Source organism: Colias philodice, chromosome 22, assembly GCF_061535455.1.
Source record: "Colias philodice isolate Cphi_HAF_F1 chromosome 22, ilColPhil1 Martin Lab GWU primary, whole genome shotgun sequence".
Classification (NCBI taxonomy): domain Eukaryota; kingdom Metazoa; phylum Arthropoda; class Insecta; order Lepidoptera; family Pieridae; genus Colias; species Colias philodice.
In genome coordinates, this window is record NC_143107.1 from 254,857 (window position 1) to 270,425 (window position 15,569).

At 32.9% G+C, this 15,569-nt stretch overlaps 1 protein-coding gene and 1 long non-coding RNA gene across 2 annotated transcripts in view; one reads left to right on the forward strand and one right to left on the reverse strand.

Moving 5' to 3' along the window:
* Window positions 1–1,113: 1,113 nt before the first annotated feature.
* LOC149478203 (uncharacterized) lies at window positions 1,114–4,411 on the forward strand. Its single transcript, XR_016317422.1, has 2 exons — window positions 1,114–1,637; window positions 3,609–4,411. It is a non-coding gene; the product is annotated as an uncharacterized LOC149478203 (long non-coding RNA).
* A 4,292-nt stretch (window positions 4,412–8,703) lies between these two features.
* Window positions 8,704–15,569, reverse strand: part of LOC149478204 (homeobox protein orthopedia-like) — a 28,451-nt gene continuing 21,585 nt past the window's right edge. The window contains exons 5-8 of the mRNA XM_089709431.1: window positions 10,512–10,671; window positions 9,877–10,020; window positions 9,087–9,188; window positions 8,704–8,840 (exon numbers count right to left, since the gene is read on the reverse strand). Of these exons, the coding sequence (XP_089565557.1) occupies window positions 8,704–8,840; window positions 9,087–9,188; window positions 9,877–10,020; window positions 10,512–10,671 (543 nt within the window). The remainder of the gene's footprint in view (window positions 8,841–9,086; window positions 9,189–9,876; window positions 10,021–10,511; window positions 10,672–15,569) is intronic.

Genomic DNA, 15,569 nt, shown 5'->3' on the forward strand with positions numbered 1-15,569 from the left:
TTTAGCGCCATCTTTGGACAATATATGTACAATTTTTGTTTCACAAAACAGCCTCTAGATGTCGCTTAATTCAATATGTTATGTGTCACATTTTAATTTACTGCCATCTATTGTTGAGTTTTAAAACTAATACAAACCAAAAAGAAGTATTACTTTCTGCCGCTAGATGGCGACGCTAGTAACAATTAAAAAAAATGAGTTTGATAAAAGATTAGTCAGTATTTATTAACAGCCGGTTTGGTTTTAGCAAAATCTTTGGACAATTTATAGAAAGAATTTTTGTTTCACAAAACAGCCTCTAGATATCGTTTAATTCATTATGTTGTGCCACATTTTAATTTAACGCCATCTATTGTTGAGTTATAAAACTAATACAAACTAAAAGAAGTATTACTTTCTGCCGCTAGATGGCGACGCTAGTAACAATTCTAAAATTATTCAGAGATCTTTTGCCTTTTATCCTTTTATATCCAAATTTGAGTTAGTAAAAGCTGAAAAGCATGGTAAAAGGAAGCACTTTACTTAATTGTAGTAATTAATATGATAACAATACAGAGAACTCAAAAATTTTGATCATGCATTACTGGATGTACGTAGTTTATTATTTGATATTTTTCAATTTATATCATGAAGCTAATCGACAAGAAACAAAACAACATGAATAATTAGATTTAGACGAACACTGCTTCAATAAACCAAATAATTATTTTGAAACTATAAAAAGTTGTGACTTTGTGTCTAGCTATAGGAATTACTAGCAGTTACCCACAGCCTTGCTCGCGTTGTCAAAAGAATATCATATAAGGGAATGAGATGTTTCACTGCGACAAACAGCGCGGCGGCTTACATCATTTTTTTAATAATTCTTGATGTAAAAGACAAAACAAACGAAACACACCTTCATATTTATTCTATTAGTTATTTAAAGTTATAGGGCATTTAACAAATAGGTAGGTATTTCACTGATCATTTTCGTGAAAATTTAATAAGTAAATACTTAGTTATTTATAATACATATAAGTGACCACCGGGAATCGAACCCGAGGCTTTGCTTTATCCACTACAGAATTTAATTTCATAAAAATTTTAAAGTTTACACTAGTTAAGGTGATGAATTAATTTTTCTAACATTTACGGCCCTTTTCAAACCTTCGTAATTTTTATATTATTAAAGTTGTCGTGATGAAAATTCTTGACAAGAAAGTTCAATAGTAACACAATACGTCTACCGTTTTAGAAACATGATTCCATGATATTTTCTCGATAGAAAAAAAATACAAAGTTCTCATTGTTATTTTTTTATAATCTCTGGCATCTTCAAAATAACAAATGTAAAGTTACGACTTTTTGGATATTAACTATAAAATATACAACCTATACGTCTACCGATTTAGAATTTTGAAATATGCGATGGTTTTGAAATAAACAAGAAATACTTGAAATTAGCGCGCGACCAGCCAATATAGCGAGAGCCGCCCTGTACCTTCCTACCCCGATCGCTGCACGAGTCATTCCCGCTACGGCCGTCACACGGGGAACTTGTGTCGCTCGCGCAATCGTAAAAAAGGGTGACAACACGATAAGACAAAATGAGACAAATGGGGACAATAAAGAAAATAAGAAGAAGAAACATAAAGGTTAGAGAAAAAAGAATGCTTACAATTGGAACAAATTAATGAAGAAGTTGGTTTTATTTTAAATTTGATGATAATTGTATTATAGACGATGTTTGATATGTACCCAGGGCCGTCTTAGACTATGCCGGGGCCCTTGGGCACACAAGAATTGGGGGCCCTTTGAAACATAAAGAAATCAAACTAGGTATACAAATTTTTTCCCACAATTATATATGTTTTTGCCCTAAATTGAAACTTAAAGAAGTAATAAGAAACGAGAAAATTTCTATGTAAAATTTTTGCTACATTTTTTTTATACATTTTACAAAAAAGTTACTTCTGACCAATCTTGTATTATAATATGGTCTTTTGAGGAAACTTTTTTTCCTTATTTTTTTTATATAATTCATTTGAAACGCTGCTGCTGTAATGGCGCTCCAAAGTTGACCTAAATTAAATTTAATTAAGAAATATTTTAAGAATTACTTTTCAAATTACCTTTCTCTTTTTCAAATTTATCTTTTTAATAAGCATCTGGATTTTTTCTTTCGTAGCCGTTTCATATTGATCAAAATTATTGCGTGCGTTATTGACATAATTTATTCATAGGCCTAGGCAAATGGCAAAAGTCAAAACGCTTGTCATCTATTCGTATAGAAATGGTTCGGTGTGAACAGAGTTCACTAAATTCTAGGACCTTTAAAACTACAAAATTTCATATTCAGCAGAAAATTAGTAAAATTGTTCAAAGGATTACTAAAAATTAAATACAAAATTAACTGTCATTCCGGTACGTGAATTAAAAAACATATTCCAGGTTATAAATAAATAAAAAAATAGGTGATTTCGCGATTAATACTGAAACGATAAGTTTTATCATAAAATCATTTAGGTGTGAAGTGATTTAAGAAACGTGTGCATATTATAAGGATGGGATGAGTTTATAAATCGTTATATCTTAGAAAATGGTAGGAAGCTACATCTTAGGAAAATAATGTATTGATTCTTTTGTATAGATAATTTTATGATCTACAATTTGGGTAAAAGTGGTTATATGATAAAACTTACCGATTCGGTAAAAATCACGAAAAACCTATATATTATCTATTGACTTTTAAGAAAAATTTTTTTCCTAGTAACAGAAGGTTGGGAAATTTTAATATATTTTTGAAGTGAAACTTCTTTAGGCGCGTTGAGAGTAAAATTTCAAGGTCGCATCATAACAATACCGTAACGTCATGGAGTAATTCAACGATTTTGGTATCTTATAAATTATAATCTTGCCAAAGAAGTGGGCTATTTAGCACCGAAATAATTTTTCAAATCGCACCAGTAGTTCCCGAGATTAGCGCGTTCAAACAAAAAAACAAACTCTTCAGCTTTATAATATTAAGTATAGATTGTGTTTTTAATAATTTTACCAAATTTCGGCTGGATGGGAATTTTGGTCGTGGTCGTTCTTCGGTAGTGTGACCGAAACATTAACAAAACGTCATATGCTTATATCAATTAGTATCAATAGCGGATTCTATTCTCTAGCGTTTCTGCCACTTGTCTAGAGGCCCAGAGATTAAAGTTTTGTCACAAGTCACAACGCCCTTGTATGCTATTCTGTAAACTTAGACTTGTTATTAATTTTCATAATTCCCAAAATAATTCAAGTAAAAATATATTATATTACGTTAATAAGTAAATAAATAATTCGAGTAAATGTCTGATAAGTTAATTATAATGGTGTACGAATCACTCGAATTATTCCTATACATAGATGTTTTTTTATTTTTTTATTTTGTGATTTTTTTTATTTTGAGATTTATGTGAGAAAAATTGTCGGTCCTACATCTCCTCCAGGGGGGCCCCCAGACGATGGGGGGCCCTGGGCACTGGCCCCCTGTGCCCCTATGGTAAAGACGGTAATGTATGTACCCCTGTTTTAAGTACATAACGAATGTGTAAGATTTTTTTCATTTATAGCATAGATAATCTTTTCAGAAATCCGGAATCCAGAAGGAAAATAAACCCACTGATTGTTCACAATGTGAACCCACTCCTTCGTAAGTACCTTTATTCAGTCAAAAATGTATGTTATCAACGTTCTACTGGTTTTATCGCATGATTCCATTTTTAGCAAAAAGCAACAAAGTGCAAAGAAATAAAAAATCATGGTGAACTTAGTGGAAGTATGGCGGACGTGATATGGAACAGGAGCTCATTGGAGTAGTATTATATTTAAAAAAAATACGAAAAAATTTCAAGAATTACATTTCTTAGTAGGTGGTAGATAAGTATGTTGTATAAAGAATTTGATGTTGATATTTATTTCATTTATACTTACTACACCTGTGCGGGAAATTGCTTAGTACTAAAACAGGTTTATATTCATATTTACATAGTAATGTGAGTTTTCATTTCGAAAAATTTTGTGTAAGTATATTAAATTGAGTTCCTGGGTGATCTGGAAACACAATTGGGCCCGGAAGATGGCGCTGCAGTCACTCCTCCTAATCACATGAACCGATTTGGATGAATATTTGTGTGCACATTTCATTGTTGTGGGATGATTGGTTGATTCGTTTTCACAGTAGCTAATATTATGTATTTTTGTTGTAAACTTAATTTAATGTTTATAATACATTATTATTGGTATAAATAAGCCAGTGTTCGTCTCACATTGCTGTACCTGCCTACCTACCCTACCAGGGCCTAACTTTGTTCTGGCTATTTTATTTTGATTATTTGTAATGAATAATTACAATTATAATAGAGTGCAAAAAATAAATACATGCGTCAATATATTTTGTGTTTTTTTTTAAAACAATTTTTCTATTTAAAAAAAATATCATTCCGACCGCGGCTTTGCCCGCTTGGAATTAGGTTATATCGTGAATCCTGTTTTATCCCACAGAAGTGTTCAGTTCGGATAAAAAGTATCCTATGTGTAAATCCAGGCAATTAGCTATATTTTATCAAAATTGGTAATGTAGTCTTGACGTGATTAAGTAACAACTAACAAAAAAATATACAAATTAACATCCAAAGTTTCGCATCAGTTTTACTGTATTAGTGATATCTTCCACTCTTGACTTTGACTGAGAAGAATTAGGGTTTATAACTTCTTTCAGAAATAGTACCTTTCATTTCTGGGCATGATGTAATATCTACGTCAGCATCAAATTCTATCTAAATCAATTCAGTAGTCCGCGTTATTGATTACCATTTCATTTTTTCAGAGTAACAATATTTTTTGTTATTTTAAAGATTATTTATAACCTGTATTATTTTGTAATAAAGTAAACATTACGAAATAATAATAATTATTAATAATGTCTAAGTAGTTGTTGGAAAGAAGATTATTTGTTTATAAGCAAGAAAATAAAACCAATAAATCAACAATTGAATAAATGTATAACAATATTATAACTGTATGACGACTCCATACATGTTTGTCCCGAGTCGGCCAGCGGCAGCGCGGCGAGTTTGCAAGAATGACTTCGCGAACACCCGCGTTCGCGATAGCGAGCTATTAGACTCCGCCCGCCAAGCAGTGGATTTTTTTTTGTGTATCGTCTTAACATTTTACAAGATGAATAAAATTTATCTATGATTTTCAAGGCTTTTATTCTGAAAATTTTCTATCTTAGTAAATAATATTATGTAAAAGTTCAAGTGAAAATCTTAGTCTTTAACACTATACCTAAAACTTCCTAATTAAGTATTGGAAAGAAATTAAACAAGTCAGAGCTTTCTTTTTTAAAATGTATTAGACATTAGTACCTACTACCTTATAGGTATTAACTTGACAAAGCCCGACACTTCACTCACGTGTAAACAGGGTAATAACTGATAAGGCAAATGACATTACATATAATCTATCACTTTACAAAATTTCATGCAGATCGGTTCAGCTGTTTATGTGAAATTTTAACAAAATTTATGAAAACTTTCTCGTTTATTATATTTATAGGAGGGATGTAAAATAAAACACAATTTATTAATGAACATTGTCTATTGTATAATATGTACTTAATTAAACGTATACTACGATGACTTTACACACACATTCGCATTTTTAACACATTTGCAAGATTTACCGATTCCAAAAATGAGGGTACCTATGTCTATTGCTTATCTATATTGGCACGATTTATATTATTTTTTGAAAATAAATTAATTAATGCCAAAAAAAGAAATGAATGTAAAAACATCATGCTGTCTCATTCTTACATATTGAAGATTGTATAGTTTTATCTCATTTACTCTAATGAAAAGAGCTGTTCTTTATAATTGCTTTCTGATTTGGCAAAAAAAAAAAACAAATAAAACTGTTGTAAAAATTAATTTGTGTCGATTTGGAACATAATTGATAATAATAACTTAAAATAATACAATTAAGTAATATTGCTATAAATTTAACATTAAACAATGGATCTATTTTTCAAAATAATCTCATCAGAATCTAAAAATAAAAAATAGGAACTTTCAACCACTTTACTAAATCAAAACCAATGTGGCTGGTATTCCAATATACAAACTTATTATACTTACATTAATTAATAAGAAATAACTTTACATTTAACATAAAAAGTAAATAATGTTATTTGTATACATATACCTAAGTATAAATATTGATGTTTTAATGTGTGTGTAATTTATGCAAGAAATACAAATAAATTGATAGAAATAATAACATTAATAAATATAGTAACATTTATAAAAAAATATTTAAAATAAGCCAAAGCGTAAGGTAAGTTCAATTTTTATAAAACCTTGTATCTGGCAATGAAAAAACGTGGATAATCAGACATCTGCTTTTTTATATAGGAAAATTCTAATATGTACTAATAAATATTTTTTTATTATATTACTGACAGTCTAAAGACAATTAACTCTGCAAACAGCAAATAGAAAAAATACTAAAATTGTTGCCTTTATCCACGTTTGTTTGAATCTGTTGTTGATTACTCTATGACATTTATATAGAGCTTATAATTTGTAGACAGACCACATTTTTTATTAATTGATTTCAATACCTATACAGTATACAATATATAGTTTAACTGACAAGATAAAATAATATGAATTAGTAAGTTAATGAACATTTATTGAACTATAAAATGGAGTTTTTCACAATTATTTCAATTAATCTATTACAGATAATTGTTTCAAAATATTCTACAATTGGATGAATAGATTAAAATAAAGACAGGATTTATTACAAAAATGCGATTTCTTCCAAACAACGTTTAAGGAAACAATTTTATAGATAGTTTTAATAGAGTTTTTTATTTGTTTGTCTGTCTATACATCCGATTGTGAAAAGGAACGATTACAGTAATATGCTACCTTGGAATGCGTTATTTAATACTACGTTTTTATCTATACATAATACGACTATCTTGTATTAAAAAAAAAACCGAATAATTTAATTTTTTTGCTCAATATACCAGGTTAGTGTTTACTTAGATACCTATAACTTAAGCGTTAACCAACTTTCTTTCAATGTTGATTACATATTTATATTTGTATGTGTATCTCACTGTAAAATATGTATTAGACAAAAAAAACAAGATAATATCTATATTATGTATAGACGATCAGGCGCAACAACAACCGCCAAATTATCTTAATAAATATCTTAAAATAACTATATCTATGTTATTGTACGAATGCGTATACATGTATTATTATAGCTCACAATTTGTTTATATTAATAACACTCAACCAATGGTGTTTTGGCAATCCTTTCCGTAGATACGAAGGGACACACATGTGTGCCGACAATTATATCGTCTTTAAAACACTTAACTTACACGTAACTTGCTTTTTGTTTGTTCGTCCACATATCTAAAACTACTGAACTATTTTGATTGAGATTTAAAACCATCAGTCTCGCCTATATCTTCGTATAAAATGTTTCCAATAATTTCTACTTGCATAGGAAAATGCAAAATATCAGATAAGAAACTCAAACTTCTTCAAATAATATTTGACATTGCTTTAATCGAAGCGTTATACAAAGCATAATATAAAAATCCAAATCTTTTATTATTTATCTTTTCCGCACAAATAGTTCAACGCAGCCGAACTACCACATGATTTGGCGGCTGGCGCAGTTTAAAAGTTCCTTCGAGTTCCTTTGATGCATTTCATTAAGAAATCCGAACAGAACATTCTAGAACATGAAATGTTCAGTAGTATTGGAATTATTAGAAGTTTCAAACCAATGTCTTTAATCTTTATATCGAATAGTCTGGAAACGTCGTTTATTTTTTATTTTTTCTTCATTATCAGAATTTGAGTTTCTCATTTGTTTGTTTTTAAATTACACAAGGATTCGCGTTACTGTCTTAGTTTCGCTCTGTGAAAATTTCGAAGAATCAATTAACTAGAATGTTCTGAAAGCTTCTATTTTTACCCCATCACGCTGTAAGGGCTGTAATATGATTCGAGTGTAGGATGTTTGCACGACACGCTTTTTTTTCAGTGACATTCTGTTGTGGGTAGTACCTATTGCTTTTTTTGTAGCTAGCTTTGCTCGTGTTTTAGCTGTAGCTTGTAGTTGAGCTAAAGGTGTTCAAGACAGCTCGTAGCTACATTTAGGATAGTACACGGCTGCAGCCCATGTGTTGATGGCGTTTCTTCGCTTGTAGTTAAGTTAGTTAGTTATTAGCCAGTTAAGCTACAGCTAGTACGCAGGTCTGTGTGTATCGTATTTGAACTAATGATGTTCAAGTTGCAGCTTGTCAGCTATAGCTAGTACTCGGGGCTTGCTCGCTAGCTAGTGTTGTTCCTGCTTACGTTGTAACTCCTAGTTAAGCTATTTTTATTCAGCTCGTCTAGCTGCAGCTAGAAAACAGGACTATGCGTGTTTTAGGTGAGTTGCAGCTCTGGTGTCACTGGCGTTGTTTCTTCTTTAGCTGCAGTTAGTTATAGGTAACTAGCTAGTTTATAGGTAAGTTGCAGCTTGCATTAAGCTACATTGCAGCTAGTACACGGGGCTGTGTATCAGCTGCAGCTTGCTTGCTAGTGTTGTGTCCGCTTACGTTGTAATTCCTAAGCTAGCTAGATGTATTAGCTAGTTAAGCAGCTAGTACACAGGGCTGTGCGCGTCATAGTTGAGCTGCAAGTAAGGCGGTATGGCGGCGGACAGCTCGGAGGCGCGCCGGCGCAGCGCCGCGATGCTGTGCCCGCGCCACACCTCCTCCTCGCCCGCTTCACCTGTACCTGGGGTTTACATATAATTTGCTATTTATTTATTCTATGTACGTAGCGTGTTGTATATTGTGTTGCATATTGCATGTTCAAGTTGCGTGTTGCTTACTATGTTCCGTGTTTTGTCTGATGCGTGTTGCATGTTTAATGTTGCATGTTAAGTGTTGTGTATTGTATGTTGTATATTTTGTTTAGTGTCATGCGTGTTGCGTTTCATGTGTTGCATGTTGCATGTATAATATAGTGTGTCTTACTGACCGGAGACGGCGGGCGAGGCGGCGCAGTGCTGCGGCGGGGTGGGCGAGCCCTCCAGCGTGCCCTGCCCGCCCATGTTGTTGCAGTACGACATCATCGTGTCGCCTGTTACATATTTATTAAAGTGAAACTTTTATTACATCGTCTCAAACTTTTTGGTCTGTGTAGCGAAGGTCGCGTGACGATCGAACCGTACGATAATTTTCGTACAAATAGGTACGATAATTTTGTGCCTAAGTTTCACTTTTATCGTGGTTTCATAAAACCACACAACATTTTTTTATTTATTACACTTCATTGTACAAACATGAATGGACAAAGCAGAAAAAAAGAACAGTATCACAAAAAGGCATCATTTCTACAAAAGATATGATATTGCTGAACAGCAATCTCTACCAGGCAACCTGGTATAGGAAAGGAAATGTATGAAGGTCGTAGGATAGCGCAAATTAAAATATAGCGCAATATAGTTTATATTAATTTCACAGTTATGGGAAGAAAATTTGTATATAATATAATAGAAAATTTATCGTGACTGTTAAAGAAATAATTTTGCATTAGTTTCACATTCTACTGCTATAGTATGTAGTAAAATTATTGTGATGAATTTTTAACGAGATTTGCTTTGGCTACATCTTCGAAAAAAAAATTGCGCTACTACACTGCATTTTTATTTACATTTTTTTTACATTTATGTTTAATGAAGTACAAATCTTATGGTCTGTAAGTTTGATGGTCTGATAATCTGATCTACTAATCTGGTTTTAATGGTCTGGCGTATCTGTTATCTCACCAAGCGAGTTGAGCGGATAGTGCGTCTGGTAGGACTGCGAGGCGGTGGAGCTGATCGGCAGCGCGGGGTTGAGGTCTGCTCCGAGTGGCAGCTGGGAACCGAACCCGCCCATGGAAACGCCGCCTTGTGAGAGCTGCCCTAGACCTGAATGAAACGCATCATATTAGTATGGTACAGAAGATACCTATTATATTACCTATGTGTATAAGGGGTATAAGAATTAAGAAGAATTTGTGTGAAGTGCTTGCTAATTGTAATAACGTACCTACCCATTAGAATTGATTGTTTTTTTTTCTTCCTTTTATGTGTGTTTTTTAAGAAAATAATTACCTATGCTAATAAGTAATAAGTAATAACTAATAACTAACAAGTGTATCTTCTATCTACTAAGTTAAATACTAGATAGATATTAGATACTATTCAAATATACGTATACGTATACGATATAAAATACGATATATGTATACGATATAAAATACGATAAAATTATAAATTCGCATAAGATACAGACACAGATGTAGGTAAGTAAGTGTAAATGTCGATATAGGTAGGTATGTATAGCTGTAAGCACCTATTGATATCGATAGAAATACCGAGATAAAAACAAATAACATTAGTAACAACTTATAACTCACCAGCCGGCATAGACCAAGGTCTATCAAATACGCCGGGACTACACACGTCTCCCCCAAAGGGAGGTAGCCCGTGGGAGGGGAGCAGCGCGCCGGGGGATCGGAACACGTTGGTGCTCTTCTTTCGTTTCTTCCACTTGGCCCGACGGTTTTGGAACCAGACCTGGGGGGAGACGGGAAATGTTGTTATTTTACATTATATACTATTTTATACAGAAATGGTTCCGCAAATCGACGACATAATAGGTGTGGAAAGATCAGAATATACGAGAAAATTGTTTTCATTATAACATTATTCGTTAAAGAATAAAAAACCATCATGTAGGTACCTAAGTATTGTGTAAGAACGATATACGAGATGATGTACTGTCTACGTAAACTTAGTTGATAATAATTTATTATTTAATGTGTTTTTTTTATATTGATGTTAGTTTATTCACTCTATATGTTAGCTCTAGGTTATGTCAATATAAACGTAGTTTTTTTCAGCTTATACAAGTAAATAGGTAACTCGACATTATTTGTGTATCTATCGCATGAATCTAGTTTTGGTAATAAATCCAATTTGTTTTAGTAAATAAAACAATACTACAAAAATACTGATGAATAAAAAATTTGCCATTTCCACACAATACAAATTACATATATTTAGCTACCTATTACCTACAGGTACATTAATTTATCATTTTAATGTTCCTTAAAACGCAATTACGAACACAACAGATGGTCAGCCGCTAATAAAAGTGGACAAGCAAATATACGATTGTCCGTTAATACCTGCAGTGTTATACCCCATCATGGGGCAAGGGGCATGGGGCATTAATCAAGTCCCCTGCGAAAGCGGGATAAACCTCAGAAGCTCTCGCAAATCGCAAGTCATTTGTTAAATCTGTGCGTGATTTATTGATTGTTTTATGAGTCAGTTTAAAGTAAAATAAAAATGCAGGAAGTTTGAAAATATAACAAAAATTATATCATTAAAATTAGGCTTATTTTCGAGCGCTTTTGAATTGAGAATACCTTACGACTAGGTAGGTAGGTACTAGGTATATTGGCTCTCTATTTCACTCATCAGATTAATAAATCTACTTATATTACTATTAAGTACCTATCTATATTCTACACAAAAATCTTAATTATCCATCCATAAAAATTACATCCATTTCGATTTCTATAACGATCGACTTATTACAAAGAAACGTTCAATTTTATATTTATCATGAATCAAAATTATATCCCAATTTATTGACATATAAAATGTTTTCCAACGCGTCGAGAGCGTCGTTTAACCGAAATTTAATCCATATGAAGTTATATCATGTGTGAGCGAGACGGAGCTATTAATTTTCCGGCTGTCAGATACAAGGTGCTGTGGGTGCGAGGGGGATAGATAGAGCAAGATGGCGGCTTTCATTTGGAGGCTGTCGCGGTCGCGCTAAATTATTTATTAGGTTAGGTGGTTGCGCTTAAAATGTATATAGTCGTTTAAAAACACTGCTTTTTCTCGATTTTCACACTGTTTTCATGCTCTAGGAATAATATTAATGTGTTTTTTGGGCCAATTGTAGTTTTTGTGTGGGAAATTAAACGAAAGAAAATGTTTCGTAAGTAAAGTATAATAATAATAAGACAGGTAGGTAATTTGTGCAGATCTCTAGTCCCACGAGAAACAAAACATAGAAAAATATAACATAAGGTAGAGTCAGAAATAACAACTTAATTTAAAATCTATTATGCAGGTAAGTATGTACATTATGTGGGTAATATGTATATCAAATTGTATTCAATCTACAAATTGAACTATTAAAATGATTTCCAGAATTGCCCCTACCACTCCGTTTAAAATAAACTTCTTGAAAAATACCATCACCACGAAACCCTAACACCTAATACCTACCACTACACTAATATTACTTAACCACTGGTCAACAAATAGTTATATTTCCCCTCCCCTCCCTCGGGAGTATGAATCAATAAGATGACATACGATCCTTCGATACAGCATCATTTGTCTACGTCACACCAAATCGTTGGCTAATATCCTACGTTTATACGGGATTTTGCTTTTTAATAAATGGATTTTATGTCCTGCATGTGTAATGTGTATAGAGAAACAACGCAGTATAAACAGTGTTTGTTAGTTTGTCTTTTTGAAGTGAAGGGAACTTCTTTATCGGGGTTAGAAAAAAATTAGTGTAACATATTTTCGCTACGCGTGACATTTTTCTGTTACGCGCCATCTTTTTCTTATCCCTACCACGCGTGATTCGACGTATTTCTGTAGGTAAAGTTGCATAAAGTCAATTATTTTTTGAAAAATAAGGTCATAAAGAAGTTTCACTTCTTACGTGTGTACACTAGTAATTAGTATACACGCACACATTTTTTTTGATAAATTTTATGGTATTTATGATTTTTGTGTCTGAGATAGTAGAAAGAGAATATATTATTTAGATTTGAAATTTGAATTGTATAATTGGCTATCATCGCGTTGTAAAACGACACATTCCTATGGAATTTTCCTAAAACCACGGGGGCGGGCCTGCGAGGAAAATATACCTCACAAATTATTATATAAATATAATTATATATATACTAGCGGCCCGTCCCGGCTTCGCCCGTGGTACATATGAAAAATAGATGTTGGCCGATTCTCAGACTTACCCGATATGCACAGAAAATTTCATGAGAATCGGTCCACCCGTTTCGGAGGAGTATGCAGACTAACATTGTGACACGCGAATTTTATATATAAGATATAATAATATATATTACAAATACAATACAATAATATTGTATATATCTTATATATAAAATTCTCGTGTCACAATGTTAGTCTGCATACTCCTCCGAAACGGGTGGACCGATTCTCATGAAATTTTCTGTGCATATCGGGTAAGTCTGAGAATCGGCCAACATCTATTTTTCATATGTACCACGGGCGAAGCCGGGGCGGACCGCTAGTAATAATATATATATTAAAAATTACTTAGATACGCAATATGCTAACTGCTTATGAAGTTATGACCAACATTAAGAAGTAGGTAGTTTTTTCATTTCATATTAGACGTTAAAATCTAAAACGAAATACGATAGCCAAGTAAGTACCTAACATATTTTTATAAAGTCGGTTAGACATGGAAACCTAGAAACCATATGTGAAATACGTGAACGAGTGTAAGTATCACGGTGTTTGCGAGTGTTGTCGAGGCGTGACCGTCGCGTTAGCGGCGCCGGTCGTGCGCGGCGCCGCGTGACGGGACATGGGAGGTAGCGGGTTTTTGTTGTATTATGTACTAGCTTACCGCCCGCGGCTTCGCCCGCTTTGACTAAAACCTAATAAATTATACACTAAAACCTTCCTCTTGAATCACTCTATCTATTGAAAAAAACGCATCAAAATCCGTTGCGTTATAGTTTGAAAGATTTAAGCATACCTACGAAGGGACATAGGGACAGAGAAAGTGACTTTGTTTTATACTATGTAGTGATTTAAATTGGTAACTATTAACAAGGTGTTTTACGCGGTTTCACATGCAATTTCAGGAAGTACACAAGAATTTAGGCAGCGCAACGGAAGATCTCAAAAAAGAATATTATCTTTACCGTTTTTCAACTTTTTATTATTCCTGTTTCACTCCTATGAATCACAGATGTTTATAACATAAAACCTTCCTATATAAGAAGACTATATCCAAGACGAATTTTTTCTTCAATTCGACCTAAGTATGTAAGTACTAAGTAGGTATTGTACCAAGTAACACCATTTCGAAATCGGTCCAATAATAATTAATGTGGTACAAATTAATATTATTTGTCTCTACATCGACTAATCTCTATTAATCGATTTCTATTTTAAACTTCATTTAACCATATTACAACTGGAATGGGTAAAGAAAATCATTGTGGAAAACGACATATTATTGTGATAGGTTTGAAATACAAAAATATTCGTTCGGAAAACAAAATAAAAGATTACATAAAAAATTGCAGAGTACAATATATGTATATCATAATCTCAATTCTCATAACTTAAAGTCAATCGCTTCCGCTAAGAGTTGAGCCGTTTTGTGTAAACAAGGTGAACAAACAAACGGACACGGTAGCTGTTGCTAGTTGCCACTTCACCTACTTGGTGCATTACTAGGTGGATTAAAAACGAATTTATGAAAAATCAAAAATCAAAATATAGCTAGCCTTCCGCCCGTGGCTTTACTCGCATGGAAATTTTTACCACATTTACTAGTGAATTTTCGAAGAAGCTAGCCAATGTAGGTATAACATTTTTTTAACTGCGTATGTTTCGTCGTGGAATATTCGTTTTAGAAAAAATCTATTAAGAAATCGCTTTTTCATTTTAAAAGGTGTCATATCCAATGATTTAATTACATATTCGATTATAGCTACCCGTAAAATCAATCATCATCAAATCATAGGTGTTAGTAGGTACCTACCTATGTGGGCCGTGGGGACTGTAGACACAAACGCTTTACCATTCTCTACTCTATCTCTAATCTCTATAATATTATGTTATCCATACACATAATTATATTAATCCTTATCCCATTAAATGATGTTTTATTATAGACTGTTTCAATACCAGCAAAAACCTTTTTAAATAAAAAAAATTGGATATTCAATTCAAAAGATATAACGAATTTTTAAAAGTGTCAATCTACAGAAAATAGTAGGTATAATGAGCAGGCGTAGTGCGGGACGGGGTGAAGGTGATTTTCATGTGATTAAAAATTAAACCTATAGTCCGACCTATAGTAGACTTTTCACTGTCACGATATCGCTATCTATGCGGGTGAAACCGCAGGGCATTGCTGGTTATGTGATAAGAAGACAGAACAACGTTTACCGGAACAGCTAGTTATCTCAATAATATTACCTACTTGTTATACATAAGGAACAAATAAAACGATTCCAATGCTCGTATAGCAGTCGTTAGAACTTAGTCGCGGCACGTCGACGATATATTATATCACTTACGGATACGACACGACGTCGTAACGGCGCCGAATTCGGGACACAACGATATAGCTTTAGTTTTATTTA